This window comes from Malania oleifera, chromosome 2, assembly GCF_029873635.1.
Source record: "Malania oleifera isolate guangnan ecotype guangnan chromosome 2, ASM2987363v1, whole genome shotgun sequence".
NCBI classification, from domain to species: Eukaryota; Viridiplantae; Streptophyta; class Magnoliopsida; order Santalales; family Ximeniaceae; genus Malania; species Malania oleifera.
In genome coordinates this window covers 103,170,319-103,192,238 of record NC_080418.1, presented here as the reverse complement: position 1 = coordinate 103,192,238, position 21,920 = coordinate 103,170,319, and the positions used below count along the sequence as shown (strand labels likewise).

At 36.8% G+C, this 21,920-nt stretch overlaps 1 protein-coding gene across 3 annotated transcripts; it reads right to left on the bottom strand.

Annotated features, from left to right (window-relative positions):
* Positions 1-2,795: 2,795 nt before the first annotated feature.
* LOC131147956 (threonine--tRNA ligase, chloroplastic/mitochondrial 2) lies at positions 2,796-19,422 on the bottom strand. 3 transcript variants are annotated; one of them, XM_058097637.1, is made up of 8 exons: positions 18,979-19,422; positions 8,632-8,778; positions 8,238-8,385; positions 5,215-5,468; positions 4,664-5,041; positions 3,813-4,121; positions 3,467-3,667; positions 2,796-3,241 (listed from the first exon to the last, which is right to left on the bottom strand). In XM_058097637.1, exons 1-8 carry the CDS (start codon positions 19,300-19,302, stop codon positions 2,969-2,971), a joined length of 2,034 nt encoding a protein of 677 aa, XP_057953620.1. In that variant the 5' UTR covers positions 19,303-19,422; the 3' UTR covers positions 2,796-2,968. The 3 variants fall into 3 exon arrangements, with proteins under 3 accessions (XP_057953620.1, XP_057953621.1, XP_057953622.1); XM_058097638.1 differs by lacking the exon at positions 8,632-8,778; XM_058097639.1 differs by lacking the exons at positions 8,632-8,778; positions 18,979-19,422 and adding an exon at positions 8,518-8,542.
* Positions 19,423-21,920: the final 2,498 nt, after the last annotated feature.

Genomic DNA, 21,920 nt, shown 5'->3' with positions numbered 1-21,920 from the left:
GTACAATATAGCATGTTCATAGAATTAACATTCAACTGAACTTTCCTATCATCAACATTATTCTATCCATGCTCAAATTTAAAATCAAACACACCATCAACAATCTTATAAGGAATATAAGCTCCATTAGTGATAATTTCCACAAGTTCACATCTATGGGTTGAACATAAATTTTCTTGTGTGTTTCCTAGTTAGAGTAGTTTGTGCTAGCAAATAAAGGGGGTATATAAGTTGATTGACCTTCAGTAAGTCCAATATTTTCCATGGATGACATATAATCTAATATAGGGTACAAGTGATGGTACAAGAGCAATTTATCTTTGTTTTAAGAATCATTAAAACAAACTCAATTGAGTATTATGGGCACACAAAGTACGTCAAGTAATAACCAAATATTATTGAAATCATTATGAAATTTATTTTCAAGAAATTGAACATTTGTTAATTCCCCGGTACATATGCTTTGGAATTTTCAACATATCCTTCAAAAACACTCTTCAAATCCCTTGGTCCAAGCTTTGTTCTCTTAGGGTCTAGAATTCTAAAAAATTTCAAGCAAGCACATACCCTAAGATGTTCCAAATTAAGTCTTGTTATAATGAAACTTTGGTTTTTCTTGAAGATACTTTATTATGCACTTGTTATAATGAAACTTTGGCTTTTCTTGAAAATACTTTACCATGCACATGCAACAAGTAATGCTTCTCCTCAAAAGTTAAGGGTGTTTTGCATTTTAAATCATGGCATTAGTCATATCAACTAATGTCCTATTTTTTATTTTTGCTAGCCTATTATGTTAAGGGATGGCACTCTGGTTTGGTGTATTATGCCATTTTTTTTTCAAAAAAACAAAAAACATAAAAAAAAATCAGCAAGAAAGTATTGACAGCCTCTATCACCACAAAGAATTTTAATTTTTCTTTCCATTTGATTTTCAATCAGTTCCAATTTTCTCCTAATGACTTGATTGATGTAAACAAATCATAAAGATGATCAAAGAGAATGTGGATGTTGTGGCCTTTGAGTAGCAATTCATCTTTGAAGTGCTTTTAACATTTGGCCTTCAATGAATTGAAGTCATCTAATTGTAGCTCTAGAATTTCTAGCAAACTCAAATCAAAGATGTAAGAAATTATTAATGTAGTCGATCGTTGAATATCATTTTTCGTTCCAATGGATGAAATTTGTTCCATCAAATCTATCTGACAAAGCTCTCATTTTGAACATTGAAAGGAGATTCTAAATTTTCCATTGAGAAAATCTAAAATTGTTAAGGAAAAGGACAAACTTTATATGGTTTTGAGGTTTGAGTGAATCGCTATCCTTATGGTGATATTTCTACTCGTCCAAACAAATTCTAAGATCGCCCCTAAGATAAAACAAAAACTACCAAAAATCTACAGGTACCAAATAGGTAGTTTCTACATAGAACTTCTTAAAAGTAATAGTTTTGATTATAAAAGAAATAAGAATGAGAAAGAAAATGAAATTTTATATAATTTTTTTATTAATCCTACTATTAAGATCTCTCATTATAAATATGAAGGACTACAAATAACATCCTTTCAAGCCGACAACGCTCTTCAAAGAATTATGTCTCTTCAAGTAAACATGCGAATCAAATTTTAAATTATATTTTGAAATGATAGTTCTATCAATTGACATTTATTTTCCAACATTCATCTTATCAAAAAGTTAATTATTCAATTCAAAAAAATTAATTTTGAATATGGGGTCTTCTTTGATTCACATATGCACACATGCCAAGTGCCAAATAATTATATATAAAATTATGATAACTTTTTTCCTCTAATTTCTATTTTAACTAGAAAGATGAAAAATGTTTTGAAAATCTGCCCCTTCAATTATTTCAAAACTTCTGTTGTGGGACAAAGATTAATAAAGGCTTTTTCCCTCATCCTTATATTACAATCTAGAGAACTCCAACAATCCCCACTTAGACTGTAATAATATTATTTTAAGTCAAACATTGACAAGCAGGTATCTTTCAATTTAAACACTATTTGTGTAATTGTTTCAAAATTCTGATGAAACCCATAATAGTTTTAGCTTAAACTAAGATTGTTTTATAACAGAATATCACACATTTTCCATCATGCTTTGACAAGAAGTCCATTGAAAATTTTAGCATTATTTTGACCTTATATTACATCTTGTTTTCGTGGAGATCCGTAAAAACTAGTACCAAACTTTCATTATAATCGGCGCCACTTCTTATATTAATATAGCTAAAGATCTTATTATACCACTTCTTATATTAATATAGCTAAAGATCTTATTATACCGCTGATACCATAGGCGTATTAAGGTTATGACCTTCATTGAGAGCGAATTAGAAATGCTTGACCTCAACATATACAATGGCCCCTGCCTCTTGAAGACAAATACCTCTAGGTTTTATTTAGACGTAAATCATTCATCATACATTTTGCTTCACTTTTCCCCTCCAATTTCAATTTTACTAAATGCATTATAAACATTTCTCAATTCTTTCAAATTTTCGATGTAGAACAAAGACTCTTATGAAACTTTTTCCTTCAATGCTGTCTTTATTTGCTCTGTAGCTGTTGGCCACTGCAGTGTTGCTCAGCAGAGGCTTTTGCCTGTATTCTCTGGTTCTGTTTCTGTTCTGCGAACATAATTTGCAGAGAAAGCAGAGAAAAGGGGTGAAACAAAAAGGGGGGAAAACGAGCTTTTGCGGACTCACAGTCCTAAGAAGAAGCAAACATTCCCATTTGGGCAAGACCAGAACACTTGGGTCGCTGCTAATCAAATAAAAGAAGAAAATTGTAGAAGGAATATACTTATAGAGTAACGGAAATATGAACAAACTGTCTCTCTACACAAGAATAATCTGTTGTTTTCTACACATTTTACATTTTTAAGTATAGAAACAGTTGAAAATATTTAACAAGGTAAATCCCACTTGTTGGCAGGATGGGCATCTTCAATTCTTTGCCAGAAATGGCACTCTCTTTTCAGTAGAAAACTTGGTTCTGCTGATAAATTCATCAACTGCCATGCTGCCAAGGTCCCCGCCAAACCTAGATCTAACTGTAACAGTTTGAGTTTCAACTTCCTTCGCGCCCACAACAGCCATTAATGGGATTTTCTGCTTCTCAGCATTTCTAATGAGCTTAGGCAGGCGCTCACCATGGCAAACTTCAGCCCGAACCCCACTAGCTTTTAATTTTTCATTCACTTTGTTGCAGTACTCAAGCTGCATAAACACATTGAATTTATCCTTAAATTCGGGAGCTTTACCCCCACATCTTTGAGAAAAAACAAATATATTTATATTGTGTTTGGGATATGGAGTTTGAACCCAGTATACTACAAAGTTGCATTTAACTTTATTGAATTCTGTACAAATCCAAATTGAAGGCCTGTTCTCCATGCTAATGAAATACAAACTCAACAGCAAAACATTGAAAGTAGTAGGTACCTGTGCATCTGTTACAGGCAAAAATCTAACTTGGATTGGGGAGAGCCATAATGGAAAATCCGCAGCATAATGCTCTATAAGGATTCCAAAGAATCGTTCCAAAGATCCAAGCACTGCCCTATGAATCATGATAGGCCGCTTCTTCTCTAAGTTGGAATCAACATATGTAATGTCAAAACGCTGTGGCAAATTAAAATCAACCTGTACATGTGCAAAAAAGAAAAAAAGGGTCAGTTTACAGAAAATTGGAACTAGATGAAAGTCTTGGACGCCCGAGAGAGAGGGAGGAAGCCAGAGAGATTTCTAGCACCATCAAAACCCATGGCAAATTGAGTTGGCTACTTGCCTGTATGGTTGTACATTGCCACTTCCTTCCAAGAGCATCCTCAATCTTGAGATCAATCTTTGGCCCATAAAAGGCACCACCTCCATCATCAATTCGATAGCTCCAACCTTTTTCATCCAAGGCATCTCTAAGAGCAGCTGTCGCTTTTTCCCATACATCATCCCTTCCCACAGCTTTCTCTGGCCTTGTTGAGAGGTTCACTTCGTAGTTGTTAAAACCAAATTGCAATAATATTTCTTCTGTAATATCAAGAACTCCCAGAATCTCATCCTTGATTTGATCATCTAAACAAAATATGTGTGCATCATCCTGCAAAGGAAGTAGAAAAACAGCTAATTCAAAGCTGACATTTTGAAATCAGATTATTGTCATTATTACTTTTTGCATGTAATGACACAATTATCCTTGCCCTGATCCACTATAGCGCATTCAAAAGGGCTTAGAGACCAATTCACAGATTTGATCAGAGATATCTTTCACATCAAACGCTACCTACTTTTACATCAATAAGATCAAATATCTGAGAAAATACAGTTGATTGCATGCAAGCACAATAGAAAAATAAGGGATCTAAATGTGTTCTGTACCCTTTTGATGTACTGAGCAGGTGTATAATGCTCTCAGCAATACATTCTAGTAACATGCCAATATTTGTACCACACAAATGGAATAAAGATTCAAAAGTGCAACTTGATAAACCCAACAATTGACACCACAAGAAAGCATAGTGGCAGTAGCACCTAAAATTATGTACCATACGAAAGCTTTCCCTACGAATTGATGATATAAAATCACGTGAAAAGCATCCACTTAACAGTTCACAAAAATAAATTTGACATACAACAATGTACCTGGGTGAAACCTCTTACACGGAAAAGACCATGTAAGCTTCCAGATAACTCATATCTATAAACTGTCCCCAGCTCTGCAACCCTGATTGGAAAATCTCTATAAGAGTGCAACTTCCTTTTGTAAAACAAGATATGGTATGGGCAATTCATTGGTCGAAGTTGGTAAAGTTCATCCTCAATCTTCATCTGATCATACATGTTCTCCCTGTAAAATTCCAAATGCCCGCTAGTCTTCCAAAGATCTGCCCTTGCCACATGTGGAGTATACAGCAGACTATAACCATGCTCCATATGTATTTTTTTCCACGTGTCTTCAATGATGTGCCGAATAGTGGCACCCTTTGGATGCCAGAACACTAAACCCCCACCAGCTTCATCCTGAGAAATTCCAAAGAAGCTTAAGATGGTAATTGCATGAATCCTTCACTGTGAACAAACAGCAATCCCAATGATATATTCGAGATCAGGAGAAGCAAAGTTAACACATCAGTCTTGACTAGAAAGGGCAATAGACAATTACACAAGAATCCCATAGACCCAATAACAGCTACCTGAATAGAAAACAAATCAAGATCTTGCCCCAGGCGTCTGTGATCCCGGCGTTTGGCTTCCTCCTTAAAAAGAAGGTATGCTTTTAATTGTTCTTCATTCTCCCAGGCTGTACCATAAATCCTCTGCAGCATGGGTTTCTTTTCATCTCCTCTCCAGTAAGCACCAGCAACGTATTCAAGTTCAACAGCTTTCTTGTTAATATTCCCAGTAGATTCAACATGAGGCCCAGCACAAAGGTCCCACCATTCATTACCTGGGAATATATACATATAATATAAATGAGGTCAAAAGGAAAAAAAAAAAAAAAAACCTGTAATGGAAGCAAAAACCCAGCAAAGAGAAAATCAATAATTTCAACAAAATAAGAATTTGATGAGCCAAAGTGCTTCCCTCTCTTTGATAATCTGGCCCCCTGACGCCCCACAATGTGAAAGCAAAGCATGTTTTAGGGTAAAAATCAGAAAGGAAAAAAAAAAATCCTTTAAACAGATGGACGTACGGGAATCAGGTTATACTCATCACAAATGGATTGCACAAGCATAAGACATGATTTTTTATCGTATCAGATGATCTTGAAGAAACAACGATTACAGCGTATGGCAAGTAGTCAAAACAAGTTACAGCAAAATTCGCTCATGTGCATGCAGGTAATTTTCTATATGTTCCAGTGTGTGCTTGTCATGTTTAAACGAAAAAACAAAAAACAAAACACAAAAAAAACAAAAAACAAAAACAAAAACAATAAAGCAAAAACAAACAAAAAAACAAGATTAAGATACCTCATCCATTTTAAATCCCATTTCATATATTCCCTCAAAAATAACAAAATTAATAAGTTCACTGGCTAAAAAATACAATTATTTACAGCATAATTTTTTTGTTAGTCAAAAGTACAAGCATAGTTTGCTCCACAAGACCTAGGATATCATATCATAGCTCAGTCACACTAAACCCACATTGGTCTAGCATCTCAAACCTGAAAGATATTTTGATGAGCTTAATTTGAATAATCCATCATCTGATATCACTGAATTTGAAATACATAACTACAAGGGAAAAAGGAAAAAAAAAAGACTATTGGCAACAAGAATTTAAAGGAAAAATATTTTCATACGAACTGAAACAATGCGTCTCCACCGCGAAAATGTTATGGAAGTTTACAACAGAAGTTGAATCCCCAAGGCACAAGGTAATAGAAAGTAAACTATTCATCATGATGGATGGGATGTGAGAGATGGTGGCAGTACTTATTGTACGAGTTCTTAAATGTTTGTTTATTAGGTTTACCATTTGTTTACCAAGCTTCGAAAGGGTGATAATATTTGGTTTTGAGAAGATTGGGAGTGTGTGACTTTTTCAGCAGCCTTGGTGCCTCACATCTTTAGGCTTGCTTTTGTACATAGCACCCCAATCACTTCCCTTTATTCCCTAGAGTAGATTCTCTTTCTTAGGATCTTCATTTCTTTCCTCTCTTTTTTCTTGATGAAAGAGAGGTTGATGAGCCAGCTAATTTTTCGAGAGTTATAGATTCATTTGCCCCTAACTCTGCACATTTGGTTAGGGAATAATTCTGGTTTCTCCTCTTAACCTATATTCCTCCAATTACTGAAATCCTTGATTTCTGATCCTTGTCCTCTAGAGAACATAACTTGGAAGTCTAAATTCTTTTTAAGATCAGGGTATTTACTTGGATTTTGACTCTCAATATGATTAATACGAATGCCTTATCGCAGATGGGGAGATCCTATAAGGTCATCAACCTATTTGCATGACACATTTGGTGTATAATGAGACAAATGAGCATCTTTTTTCACATCGTTGGGTGGCTAGACAGCTTCAGGTAAGATTCTTTTTCCTAGTTTGGTTAAGGCATAGGCGACCCCACTTGCCATAGATTACTTCAAGTTGGTGGAGTCTTGAGGTCTTGGGAGAAGAAAGGTAGAATTTTGTGGAGCTGTACTTTTGAGGCTATTTTCTGGACATTATGGATGGAGAGGAATGCTAAAAGACTCTTCAGTTGTGAGAAAAAAAAAAATCCATTTTTAAATTCCCAAAGAACTACAATATATATATATATATATATATATATATATATATTATTTTCCAGCTTTGCAGCATTTGTATAAAAAAAATGAAAAACAAAAACAAGTTTTGGCACCATTCACTTGTGGAAAATAGTTTTATTTTCAATTTTCAAAATTTCAAATAATTACAAAATGCAATCTTATTTTCTAATTTTCCAAATACTCATAGGAAACTTGGAAAATATCTTTTTATTTTTTTTCCAAATTTTTAATTTCATATATAATTTCTGGAAAATAGGAAAACAAGGTGTCTTTTTGTAATTATTTTGAATTCTAGATATGAAAATGAAAACAACTTCGGACATCTACACAAATCCTTTCTTTTCAACCTTTTAATATGAATGTTGCAAAATTTTAAAATAAGCCAGAATTTTTACAATTGAAAATGGAAAATAAGAACTCTTTTCCATAATTAATGGGCCTCAAAATTTTCAAGGATAAGACATTGTCTTCTGATATAGTATGGGATGGAACATCTCCTGTCTTCCATTTGGCATCAACTTCAAGAGCATTTTTGGGAGATTTATCTGTGTGATTTGCAAAAAAGAATTAGAGGGTTCCCTTCTGTAGCTATCTCTTAGTTTTTCTATAGAAGGGTGTCATGTCTTCCAAATCTTGTATCTTTTTCTCTCTTTCATTGATGAAAATTTCTTTCCCATCATAAAATGGAGGGGAAAAGAAACAAAAAAAAAAAAAAATTGGAAAATATTTAGATTCCAAAAACCAAAAAATAGAATGCTCAAAGAATAATTTTTTAAAAATATAGGAGTATATATAATTTAATGGCATTCATAAAAGATAAACTAGAAGCATCTTGAACTCAAATTAAAACGATTCTGGCAGCAACACTTAAGCGCTGGGGGAAGGGGGTGTGGATATTACAAAAAAAAAATGCAGAGGGAGAGGGAGAGAGAGAGAGAGAGAGAGAGGGACCTCACCAATATGGTAGATGGTAATAGGATCTTTATTGATACTTCCCAAAATTTCCATTTTGTAAGGTTCATTGACTGCCATTACTCTTTGTTGTGCTTCATCTCTGGAAACTTCTTCTCTTATCAAAGGTAAATTGCGACTTATGATTCGATCCTACAGATGATGTAAGAAATAAATATCCTTCCCTGAAACAATAGACTAATGAATATTTTTTTCCTATGCTTGCAATCTTCCACATTATTGAGAAGAATAAAAACAAGGGAAGGAAGAATAAGCATTACTCACCATCTCCTTCTTAATCTGTATCCTGAATAGGCTAATGTATTTTTTCCTAAGTTAGCAATCTTCCATATTATTGAGAAGCATAAAAACAAAGGCACAAAGATTATGCATACTCACCATCTCCTTCTTAATCCTTTTCAAATCTTTGTCCATCAAAGGCTCCATATCAAAATCATAATAAAAACCATTTTCTATCCATGGCCCAATGGTCACTTTTGCATTTGGGAAGAGCTTTTGAACAGCCATGGCCATTACATGTGCACACTGCATGCATTCATAAGCTTATTTACAAAATGAATATTACACGTAAAAACCTGTAAAATCAAATATAGATGAAGCACAAGTCACAATATTACTTCCTTGCTTGCTCCCATGTCAGTGAAACAATCCAACGAGGATAATGTATCTACAATATGTTCGAATACAAAAAAGACATGTCTTTCAGTCAAAACTTGGTATTATTCATTTGTGCTTTGCTTTACAATATTGGGGGCATAAATAACCACTATACATAATAGAAATGGTAAAGTTTAGGATTACAAATATCTCAGCCATTAGAGCATATCTCTAATCTAGGAAACATATTTACAATCAATCCATATACGGAAGTACACCAACTTGGAAAGTCAAAACTTCTAGAATCTTCAACACTCCCCCTCAAGTTGGTGGGTAGATGTCGCTCATTCCCATTTTAAAATGCTCGACTTGATGCAGCCTTGGTGAGTATATCAGCAAGTTGTTCTTGAGACGAGACATGAGGTGTTTCAATGATCCTTGCTTCTAGTTTCTCCTTGATGAAATGCCTATCAACTTCCACACATTTGGTTCGATCGTGCTGAATTGGGTTGTGGGCAATATCACAAACTGCCTTGTTATGACAATATAGCTTCATTGGGCTGTCACGCTTAATATTCAGATCTTCTAATAAATTACGGATCCATAATGACTCACATACTGCCTTATACATTCCTCTAAACTCAGATTCAGCACTAGATAGAGCAACTACAGCTTGCTTCTTGCTTCGCCAAGTGACCAGATTTCCACCTACAAACATGAAATATCCCATTGTAGACCATCTATCTTTGATTAATCCAGCCCAATCTGCATCATTATATCCTTTGACATCCAGATTATTCCCCTTTTTAAACATAATTCCTTTCCTTGGAGATGACTTCAAGTAGCGCAAAATGCAGGAAACTGCATTTTTATATTCTTCGCTTGGAGAATGCATGAATTGGCTCACGGCACTTAGTGCATATGCCAAGACAGGCCGAGTATGTGCAAGATATATCAATCTCCCAACTAATCTTTGATATCTCTCCTTGTTTGTCGGAACTTGATCCAAATATATGCCTAGCTTCAAATTTTCTTCCATAGGAGTGCTAACTGGACTACATGACGTCATACCAATCTCACTTAGTAAATCTAAGGCATATTTTCGTTGAGATAGAAAAATACCTTCCTTTGATCTTGACACTTCAATAACAAGAAAGAATTTCAATGGACCAAGGTCCTTCATCTCAAATTCTCGGGCTAGGCGGTTCTACAATGTGGTCCTTTTTTTTGAATCATTTCCTGTCACTATCATATCATCAACATACACAATGAGACAACTAATCATTCCTTTATTATGCTTCACACACAAAGTATGATCTGAGTTACTCTGCTTGTATCCAAAAGCTTTCATTGACTTCGTAAACCTTCCAAACCATGCTCTCGAAGATTGCTTCAGACCGTATAGGGCCTTTTTTAATCTACAAACCTGTTTTCCACCTTCTGATTGCTTATTACATCTAGGGAGGCAACTCCATGTATACTTCTTCTTGAAGGTCTTCATGCAAAAAGGCATTCTTCACATCGAACTAGTGCAATGGCCGGTCAAGATTCACTACCAAGGATATAAGAATACGGACAGCATTGATCTTTGCTATCAGTGCGAATGTCTCCATGTAGTCAATTCCATAAGTTTGAGTGTACCCCTTGGCGACTAGTCTAGCTTTGAATCGTTCAATGGTTCCATCTGCCGTGTATTGGACTGTGAAAACCCACCTACATCCAACAGGTTTCTTCCCTTCAGGCAACTCAACAACTTCCCAAGTTGAGTTCTTTTGAAGTGACTTCATTTCCTCATTCATAGCTTCCTTCCACCTAGGATCTCCCAGAGCTACCTACATGTTAGTAGAAATAGATACAGCAGATAATTGATTCGCAAATGACTCACTTTCCTTTGACAGTCTATGGCAGGATACATAGCTGTTCATAGGATACTTAGGATTGGAACTATAAACAGGTTCGTAGTTAACTCTAGGTATACCTCTAGTGGTTTGATTAGGTAGTACTTTTGGAAGGAATTGAAATTCAGAATGTACCTGGAGTGTTCAGGAGAGGAATTGACCTCAAAAAACAATTAGTTAGATGGTACTTGAAGTGGAGTTGTTTCCATCTAATTCGAATTATTTTCCCCATTCAAACGAACGTCTGGTTGGTGAGCCGATTCCATCTGATTCTGATTATTTTCCCCATTCAAATGAACGTCCATTTGGTCGAGAATAGGTTGCTCACGCAGCCCAGTTGCCTCCTCTGGACACGGACACTCACCACTTTTATCCAAAAATTCACCACTTGTATCTAAATGGTCCAAAGAAGGATTTAGATTTAGAGTCTGCAATTCATTTCGTCTCTCCCCCTGAATTGAAGACTCGGGAACAGTATAGTACATGTCATTTTCATGAAAGACAACGTCAAGGGTGACATACATTTCCCGTAATGGGGGATGATAGCAGCGATAGCCTTTTTGAAGTGAGACATAGCCAACAAAGACACATTGTAGGACTCGTGGTTCCAGCTTATCACGCAACGGCTTAAGAAGATGCACAAATGCCACACACCTGAAAATTCTAAGTGATAAATTCGAAGCAGTAAGAGCACTTACAATCGAATGAAGGACTTCAAAGGGAGTCTGAAAATTCAGCGAGCTGGAGGGTACACGGTTAAAGAGTTAAGCTGCAACACTGAGCGCTTCACCCTAGTAACTGGTGGGCATGTGAGCTCCAAACAAAGAGGCGCGTACAACTTCAAGTAGATGGCGATTCTTGCACTCCGCAACCCCATTTTGCTGAGGGGAAGAAGGGAAAGTCGTCTGGTGAGATATGCTATGTTCCTGTAAGCACTTCTTCAAGTCCTGATTAACAAATTCTCCACCATTATCAATGCGAAGAACTTGTATGTGAGATTGGTATTGAGTGGCAATCATCTAATGAAATTTTTGAAACAAGGACCTAACCTCATTCTTTGATTTCATCAAGCAAACCCACGTCATACGAGCGTGACCATCAATAAATGAGACAAACCAACGAGAACCATTCAAGGAAGGTTTTTTGGCCAGCCCCCATACATCAGAGTGGATCAACATAAAAGGTACTGGACTTTAATTCATGCTCAATGGGAACGATACATTGTGACTTTTTGCGAGTTCACAAATATCACATTTGAAATTTGAAGTATTTAACTGAGAAAACAACTTTGGGCACAAATTTTTTAAATATCCAAAAGACGCATGACCCAAGCACCTGTGCCACAACCAAATTTCAGAGGAATTGTCGATCTTGTCAAGATGTTCAGTGGAAATGTGAGGAAGAGTAATCACCCGTTTGTCAAAGGATTCACGTATGGAGTGGCAATCGACTTCAATATGTTTCGTACGCTCATGGCAAACAGGATTAACGGCTATATGAATAGCACTGGAATTATCAGCATGGAGAGGAGTGGGATGAAGTTGAGAAAACCCAAGTTCACCCAACAACCCACGAAGCCATGTGATCTCAGAGCATGCGGAAGACATAGCACAATACTCTGACTCGGTGGAGGACTTGGAAACTCTGTTTTGCTTCTTACTCTTCTAAGAAATGAGTGCATTGCCTAAAAACATGCACCAGTTAGTAACAAAGTGACGAGTATCCACACATCCTGCCCAATCAACATCACTATACCCCACCAACTGTAAGGAAGATTCCTTAGAAAATAACAACCCGCGTGTAAAGGTGCCCTTCAGATATCAGATAATGTGGTGGACAGCGGCTAAATGAAGATGTCGGGGAGCCTGCATAAATTGACTGACTTGATGCACGGCAAAAGAAATATCAGGACGAGTAATGGTTAAGTAGTTCAAACTCCCAACAAGTTGTCGATACAAGGATGGATCTGATAGAAGCTCGCCTGTCTCCTAACAAAGCTTAAGATTTACCTCCAAGAGAGTAAGAACAGAGTTACCTAATTGGAGACCAGCCAATAAAATCACTTTCTACGTGTATTTGTGCTAGTGTAACAACAAACTGGTCGGAGTAAGATGCACCTCAAGGCCAAGAAAGTACTGCAAGGGACCAAGGTCTTTCATGTGCAAAGAGGCCTTGAGATGCTGTTGTAATTGCTTGATTAACACAATATCAGAGCCAGTATTTACAATGTCATCAACATATATCAAAAGCAATACAATTCCTCCAAAAGTCTTCCGAAGAAAAAGAGAGGAATCAAACTAACTCTAAGTAAACTGAAAATCAAGCAGAGTAGAGCGAAATTTATCAAACCATGCACGCAGAGCTTGTTTCAGTCCTTACAATGATCGGCGTAGCCGACAAACCTCTGAGGAAAGTGTAGCAAACATGCCGGGAGGTGGAGACATATAGATTTCTTCCTTCAAATCCCCATGTAGAAAAGCATTCTTCACATTCATCTGTCAAAGAGACCACCCCTGCGACGTAGCAAGTGCTAAGATAGTCCGCACAGTAGTCATTTTGGCAACAAGTGCAAAGGTCTTTTTATAATCAATACCATACTCCCGCCAATTCCCAAGAGCCACGAGACAAGCCTTATATCTGTCTAGTGCCCCATCAGACCGAAACTTGATTGAGAACACCCACTTACAACCAATAGGTTTGACACCAGAGGGACAAGTCACAAGGTCCCAAGTGTGATTATCTTGAAGAGCTTGCTTGTTGCCAACATGCTTGGGTGGCTGCTTGGGCATATAAGTGAGGAACAAAAATAGTTTCGAGAGTGACAATAAGTGAGGCATGAGGAAAACCATACCTATCCAGTGGGTGTGTAACCCGAGTGGAGCATTGAGGAACCACAGAATCATATGACAGATCAGTGTCTGGAAGGGGAATTGAAGAAGAAGGAGGATGTCGATGATATACCACACCTGGTTTAAATCGCTCAATAGAAAAAGACACATCATCAAAAGCAGGAAGAAAAGTAATAGGAGTATCATAAATAACCTGAGATCGAAAGAAAAATTGATTTTTGAAGAAAATCACATTTCAAGAGATCCGAAATTTATTTGCATGAGCATCATAACAAACAAATCCTTTCTAAGTAGGACTATGTCCCATAAAGGCACACATGACAGATTGGGCAGCAAGCTTGTTACGCTCCACAAGTGGAAGATGAACAAAACAAACACACCCAAAAGTATGAAGTGTTTGATACTCCGGAGATATGCAAAATAATCGAAAACAGGGAAGATCATCATTTAAAGTGACAGTAGGCAAATGATTGATCAAATAGACAGCAGTAGATAAAACTTCTACCCAGGACTTAGGAGGTACAGAAGAATCAATCAACAAAGTATGAACGACATCTAAAAGATGACAATTCTTACGCTCAGCAACGCCATTCTATTGAGGGTGTAAGGACACGAACGCTAAGAGAGAATACCCTTCTATTGGAGAAAAGATCGAAAAGGATTAGACATGTATTCGCCCCCAAAATCTGAGCGTAAGATCTTAATACAAGTAAAAAATTAAGTTTCTACATAGGCAACAAAAGTTTGGAAGGTTGAGAACACATCAGCTTTAGAACGAAGAAAATAGACCTATGTGAAAAGACTGTAATCATCAATAAATGTCACAAAATATCTGTATTGAGCACGAGAAATAACAGGACTCATACCCCAAACATCAGAATGCACAATCTCAAAGCAATTAGAAGCACGACTACCATGTGTAGGGAAGGGTAAAGTTTTACTTTTACCAAGATGACAAATAGCACAGTCAAAAGAGACAGGAGAACAAGAAAAGGAATCTTTGCTGCCCAAGAAACCATGTTTCATAAGATGATCCAAAACAACAGAATTAGGATTACCCAATTTCTTATGCCAAACTTCATTATTATTGGCAGTAGTTGTACAAGCAAGAGAAACAGCATTAGGAATAAAAACTTGTAAAGGAAATAAATGTCCCACTTTAGGTCCCTTCGCGAGCACTGTCCCCGACACATGATCCTGCACAAGACAGCCATCGCGAGAAAAATGAACATCATAGTTATTATCTACCATTTGACCAGTAGGAAGCAAATTGGTAGACAATCTAGGTGAGACAAAAACATCGCCAAATGAAGTGCCTAAATTACCAACAGCAGTAATTGGAAGAGTACTGCCATCAGCAATCTAAATATTTTGCATGCCCTGATACTTACGAACATCATGGAGACCTGTCATATTACCAATCATATGATTAAATGCGCCCGAATCAACAAGTCGAGAAGTTGACTTAGTAGCCGTACCATGTAGGCCTAAGGCCGTAAAAGCAAACACAATCATCTGTTGGACCATTGCTGGTGTGAGAACAAGCGAATTAGAGCTTACAGTGGGTGGCGCAAAAGAAGAAGAAGAAGAGGATTGAACAACAGCCTGAAAAGCTTGGGATTGGTGATGTTGAGGCCACATTCGACAGTCTTTAATGAAATGGCCTACTTTCTTGTAGTAGTTACAAACTTTCTTTGGACAAGTATGAGCAATATGACCAAACTCCTTGCAACTATAAGACTGCAACTTGTTACTCCCTCTCCCTTGTGCTGCATATGCCACATTCACAGCCTCAGAAAATACCTTCTTAGAAGTCATACTCATATAAGTGGATAACCGTTGTTCTTCACACAATGAATCTCCCAAACAAATATCCAAAGAAGGAACCAAATTACGGTTCAATAAATTGGTGCGAACGGGCTCAAATTCAGGTCGAAGTTTCATCAAAAACTGATCGCGTTGACTCTTAGCATGAACCACTTGAAGAGCAGCGAGAGCCGCAGGGGGAACCTTAGCATGAACAATAGCAGAATATTTGCTCCAAAGATTAATAAAATCAAAATAATATTGTTCAATAGGTAAATTACCTTGACTGTAATTACTAATTTCCAACTCCAATTGGAACATCCAAGAACTGTGATCTTGTTGGTAGATACGGTGAAGATAATCCCACATAGCCTGAGCCTTAGTAAAACAGCGAAGATTGGTCACAAGATGAGACTCAATTGTCCCCAACAGCCAAGAGATTACCTTAGCATCCTAGACCTCCAATTGTGCAAATTCCTTTTCACCAACGGGAACTTGAGCAAAACTATCAATATGATTTGATAATTCGTTCGCTTTCAAGAACATTTTAAATTGGAATTCCCATGAAGGGAAATTCTTTCCATTAAATCTAACAATAGTCTTTTCAATAGACATGATAAATGGCACAAAGAAAAAATGAGCTCAAGCAGTTAACCAAATAAACAGCAAGCCTGCCTTGCGTATGAAAAATGACACAGCAGAGAAAGAAACACAGCACCTTCGTCGATCACACCAAGAGGAGTCGAAGTTGCTAACCACCACAAAAATGCCCAGCCACCACGGGGAAAAAAAAAACACTGAGATGAGTAGCCTGCAATCAAGGACATCTGTGTGCAACTAAAAAAAAAAACTCCAGAAGCCCCCAACAAAACTCAATAAAACCACCAACGTGGACACCACAGAGAAGACCGACTCCCACGAAAAGCAAGACGGAACTTGTTGAAACTAAGAACAACAAACTCAAAAGAGGGGCTCTAATACCATGTTAATTTTAGTCTAAATGAATCAATTGTATACATACTTGGGTCCCTATTTAACATGTACGCAAAGAATAAAATATGGAAAAACAGAAGAGGGCACAACTTGCAGTTGAGATGTGTAGTTTAGCTCTGGTGGAGGGTCTCAATTTATAGCCTCTGGCTGGTGGCATGATCTCATGGTAGGTGGTGGTGGCTCACCCACCATGGTAGGTGGCCGTCATTCACTAACCATAGCTGTCGTTCACACTATAGGGATTTCTACATTATTTACATCCTAAACAAATTCTGCCAACATACAGCACATGTAGCTGTCAATTCTGCTAACAGATAAAAGAGCTTGAGCCAATTGATGTGAGCTAGTAGGTTTCAGAACCAGATTGTACAGCTTCCCCCTTCTAGTACCACAACCAATCGTCTTCCAAGTTCGAATGTCCTTAAAAACACAAAGGTTATGCCAAAAAATCACAACACAATACAACGCACTGGTTATTTGAGTGACAGACAATAAATTATGGTTGAGGGGGCATACAACTAAAATAGAATCAAGATTCAAATTATGTGAGAGAGGAATTGAACATTCTCCAATCACAGGCGAGGGATTGCCATTGGCGGTAGAGATTATATGTGTGGTGGACTGCTTCATGGACTGAATATGCTGATTGTTAAAGGTCATGAGATCCGTACAACCGAAATCAATTATCCATGTACGACTACTACTATCTAATGCAGAAGTATGGAAAACCTTACCAATGTTACTTGAAGTAGCAATCAAAGAGGAAGCTTCTGCAACATCATTGGAAGGTTTGGTCACGACAACAAAGGCTTGGTGGTTTGGCTTCAAATTGTGCTTGCACGGTGCCTTTGCTAGAGCCCACCACTCTAGATAGCCAATTAAGTCATAACACTGTGCCTTTGTATGGCCTGTCTCACCACAGTGAGGGCACAAACGTTTGGGTTCGGTAGCACCAATCTCATAACTGCCCTTCTGAGATCGTGCTTGGTTAGAATCAGTCTTTTAAGCGGATTGTCGAGGCTAGGGCTTAGCGCGTCGAGCCATTAGAGCGGAAGAGTCAGGATTATCGAGTTCATCATTTAAGGTAGCTCGGCATACAACATCTCAACGAACATAGGCATAGGTGTCGTCAGGGTCCATCGAAGGGTCCTTCCGAAGAACCTCATCTCTAATCTGTTCGAATTCTGCATCCAGACCACTAAGAAAGAAGTGCACTCTCAACCGTGCAACAGATTTCTTATAGGTGACAATATCATCGGAATCCTTCATGCTAACTTTATCACGATAATATAATTCTTGGAAATTTTCGACAAGCTCACCGTAATAAGTTGATAGAGGTCGACCAGCTTGTTTGGTGGTGAAGGTACGCTAATTTAGTGCAAAGAGTTGTGTCTCATCTGATCCATCATAGAATGCTTTGGCAAGACAACTCCAGATTTCCCTTGCGGTACACAGTCGCGGATAACACTTCATTATCTCCGGCGACATGGAGGTCAGCAACTAGCCCTTGACCTTTTGATTCTCTGCATACCACTTTGCATAGGTTGCATCAATTTCCTTCGGTGGATCAATTTTACCCATAATATATTCGAGCTTCTCACGTCCTACGATTTGCATCTCTAATATTTGGGACCATACATCATAGTTAACTTCGGTGAGGACAACTCCGACATGGAAGCCAAAATTTTTGGATTGGATATGGATTACTGGGTTGATGGTTCAAGAGTAGATGATTCAGGAGCCATAAGGTGGTAGTTGTTTGCTGCGATGATTGTTCATAGCAGTATGAGGGGCTTATGTTTTGATGGAGGTTTTCGGGAGGCTCTAATACCAAGTCAAAACTTGGTATTATTCATTTGTGCTTTGCTTTACAATATTGTGGGCATAAATAACCACTATACATAATTGAAATGCTAAAGTTTAGGACTACAAATATCTCAGCCATTAGAGCATATCTCTAATCTAGGAAACATATTTACAATCAATCTACACCAACTTGAAAAGTCAAAACTTTTAGAATTTTCCACACTTTCAGCATTCAAATTCAATGACAATCAAAATAGCAGCAAACCCAATAATTATTAGTGACAATTTTTTTAAATTCCACGAGAACAAGTTTAGAAAAGTGGGGAAGAGGAGGATGATAATGACTCTTTTTTGAAATTTTCACGACAACAACTTTCCCGACATACAATAAGTCTCCCATATGCAGCAAGAAAATTTTCAAAAGAATCAAATGAAAATTTTTATTGGAGTACGATTTGTTAGTTGTAAATCACACTTCCTAGTTCAAACATATTGCTTGCTCGCAGGGAGGGGGGGGGGGGGGGGGGGAGGGAACAGCAGATATCAGAGGCACTATAGAGTTGAAAAATAAATTGGTGGGAGCAGATGGGAACAGAATTCCACACGCTTCAGATTCAGATCCACCAACCATCCGTTTGGTTGCTCAGGAAATCCACACACAAAAAAAAAAAAAAAACCAATTTCAATTTCTTCTCATTTTTCTCACATTTCCTCCGCAACCAAAAAGAGCACTACGGCTGTGGACACGTAAATTACAGCAAACAGAGAACAATTACCGTGTGTCGAATCCTCAGGAGTCTCTCAGATGATTCATTGGTGGGCAGAACGATTTTCTCATCTAGAGTCTCGTCCAAGTTTGCGTCTTCGGTCTCCGTTGCAGTTTCTGAGGAATCCGTAACCACAGCAGAAGCTGTCGACAGTCCTGCCCTCTTCTTGTGAGGAGCCAAAACCCCAATTTCTCCATGAGCGAGTCTTCGCGAAGTAAAGGAGAAACCTTCAAGGGAAAGATGAAGAGAAAACGGAGAGGACCTGGAGAGAGAGGTGAAAAGAGGGCTTGAGAATCCGAAAGAGGAAACGAAGACAGTGCACGAAGAAGCCATACTCTGAAGCGAAGACACTGCCCCTCCTCTCTCTCTCTCTCTCTCTCTGTATGTGGCGGAGGTTCCCTCTCAGTTAGCGGTGGGCGGCTACAGCCCAAACCAAAAATGAAAAATGTAAAGCCAAAGCCTTATCCCAGTTTAGCCGTTAAAGCCAAGCCTTCGGGAGTGATGCTACGTGTACAACGAGAGTTCCACCATCTCGGGCTGACGTGGCAAAATTTGAAAAGAAAGCCATATGCTGGCCCAAGGAAAAATTAGAGTATAACCCCGGGGCATGGCTCAGGTGGTAAACTCGTCTATTGGGTGTGCCTCTCACGAAGTCAGCCTTCGCGCCTCTCGGGTTCGAGTTTTCCCTGAGTTCTTGAATTTACACCCTCGTGGTGCTGTGGGGCTGGTATCACGAGGCGCGGGAATAGTCTTGGCTGTGTTGCATCCCAGGATAATCTGGTAGATGCCGATTGAGGACACCCAATAATATCCAAAAAAAAAAAAAAGGAAAAATTAGAGTATACTTGTTTTCTTTTATGTCTGTCATTTAAATGTGAGTGAGGCATGTTCTCCCACTCAATATTACTTGAACTAAATGGATCTATTTTACTTTTTACAATAAATATTCTCTATTTTAGCACGTGAAAACTTTGCATTAATATCTTTTAATTATTTTTCCTATTGGATGCACCCAATGGCCGGCACCAGAAATTAAGAAAAAATTAAAGGCTTCTTATTTAGTATCGTCGTTATTTCTGTTTTCTATTTTTGTTTCTGCGTAATTAAAGAACAAATTATAAAAATATGTTTGTTTATGTTACTAGCTTTTTATTTCTACTGTTGATTTTTGTTTGTTTGCGAAAAATTAAAAATCAAATTTTGTGGTTTTTCGGTTGCTATGACAACCTGTTACCAAAAAATTTAATATAAAAAACAGTTATTTTGGATTAAACCATTCAATCTATACACTTTAAAATTAAAATTAAAATTAAAATTAAATAAGCATATGAATTTAAATATAATTAAAATATAGATATACATAAATTTCAAAAATAATAATAATAAAGCCAATATAATTTTACTATTTTTCAATTGTCATGTCAAATAAAATTTTTATTGTAAAGTGAATTTTAAAATTATAACAATTACAAAAAATAATTATAATAATTTTTATTTTATTATAATATTTTTAAACGTGTATTATTTTGCAATTTTATTCTTTAATCATATTTTTATAATATTATTTGATTTAAAGACAAAAATGAGAATTGTTCAATTAAATTTTTAATTTGTTTTAGTTTTGTAAATACTAATCAATTATGGTTCAAATTATGTGTGACAAAAATTAATTGCAAGGTTCTCACAGGAAGTAATACGTGATTTTCTGGAAAAAAAAATAAATTATTAGAAACTTTTAGTGACGATTTCAAATCGTCGCTACAAAGAACAATAGTGACAGTTGCAAACCGTCGCTAAAAGAAGGACAATAGTGACAGTTTGAAACCATTGCTATCACTTGACTACTAGTAACGGTTTCAAAACCGTTACTAATAGTATGTCTTTAATGACAAGTTTTAGTACAAAAATTGTGTCAATTATAGTGACAGTGTTACACTTTTAGTGACGATCCTACTCTGTTAATACTCCATTATTAGTAACAGTTTTGAAAAGCGTCACTAATAGTTAGTTGAGATCGCCGTTATAGTCACTACTCTGTAAGCATCACTAAACCATCACTAATAATTAAAAGTGACGGTTTTCTATTATTAGTGACGATTTAAAATCGTTACTAAAAGTCTTCTTTTTTGTAATGAATGGGGAAACTCAAGATTGAAAAAATGTATGAATACTCAAATGAAAGTCCTCCACAAACATGCACAAAAATCCTCCTTCATAGTCTTACTTATAGACAATGCAAAAGTGAAAGGAAATGGCTTTAGATTTTGAATTTAATAATTAAAATTTCAAACCAAATTAATCAACTACCAACGACTCTGGTTGTTTCGTAACATGTGGCAATGACTACGACACTTAGCACCATGGAAGTCAGCCAACCACTATTGAGTGACACCAAAAGCACCAAAGTTCTTCGCACACGTGCCAAGAAACGAGAAAGAAAGAGGGGGTCAGGTGATTGTCATCAAGTGGCCGATCAAACACCCTATGCAACACCTCTTCATTCTTTATTTTTTAGATTAATTTCATATATTTAGTTAAATTTTATAATTATTTGGGGAAAAAATGACTATCAACAAAAACTATATATATGAACACACACACACATACTCTATGGTACATTCCTTTTTGAATAGCCACAACATAAAATAGGATTTGAAACTCTTTTAGTTAGAAGAAAAATTATGGAACACAATTTAGAAGAAATCTAAGAATGTGTGCTTTTACAATGATACCATTATTTTCTCTTTTTTTTCCCTGCTTAAATTGACTTTATATAACCTCATTGTTTCTTTATTGTTTGAGAAATGAAGCCTATATTTGATACATTAACAATTTGAAAGATAAGGATTGTAGTTAGATTATAATAATTTTTTATAGAAATAAAATGAACTTAAAAATTGCATTTGACATTTATAGATTTACTTTAAATGTAATTAATTTTTGAAATTAAG

Coding starts and splice junctions, on each gene's coding strand:
- LOC131147956 (XM_058097637.1), bottom strand. CDS start 19,302: ATGGCTTCTTCGTGCACTGTCTTCGTTTCCTCTTTCGGATTCTCAAGC. Junction 5,042..5,214: donor TTGATTTGTTTTCTATTCAG/GTAGCTGTTATT, acceptor GGAATTTCTCAG/GATGAAGCTGGTGGGGGTTT. Junction 3,668..3,812: donor GGCAATGTACAACCATACAG/GCAAGTAGCCAA, acceptor GCACATGTACAG/GTTGATTTTAATTTGCCACA.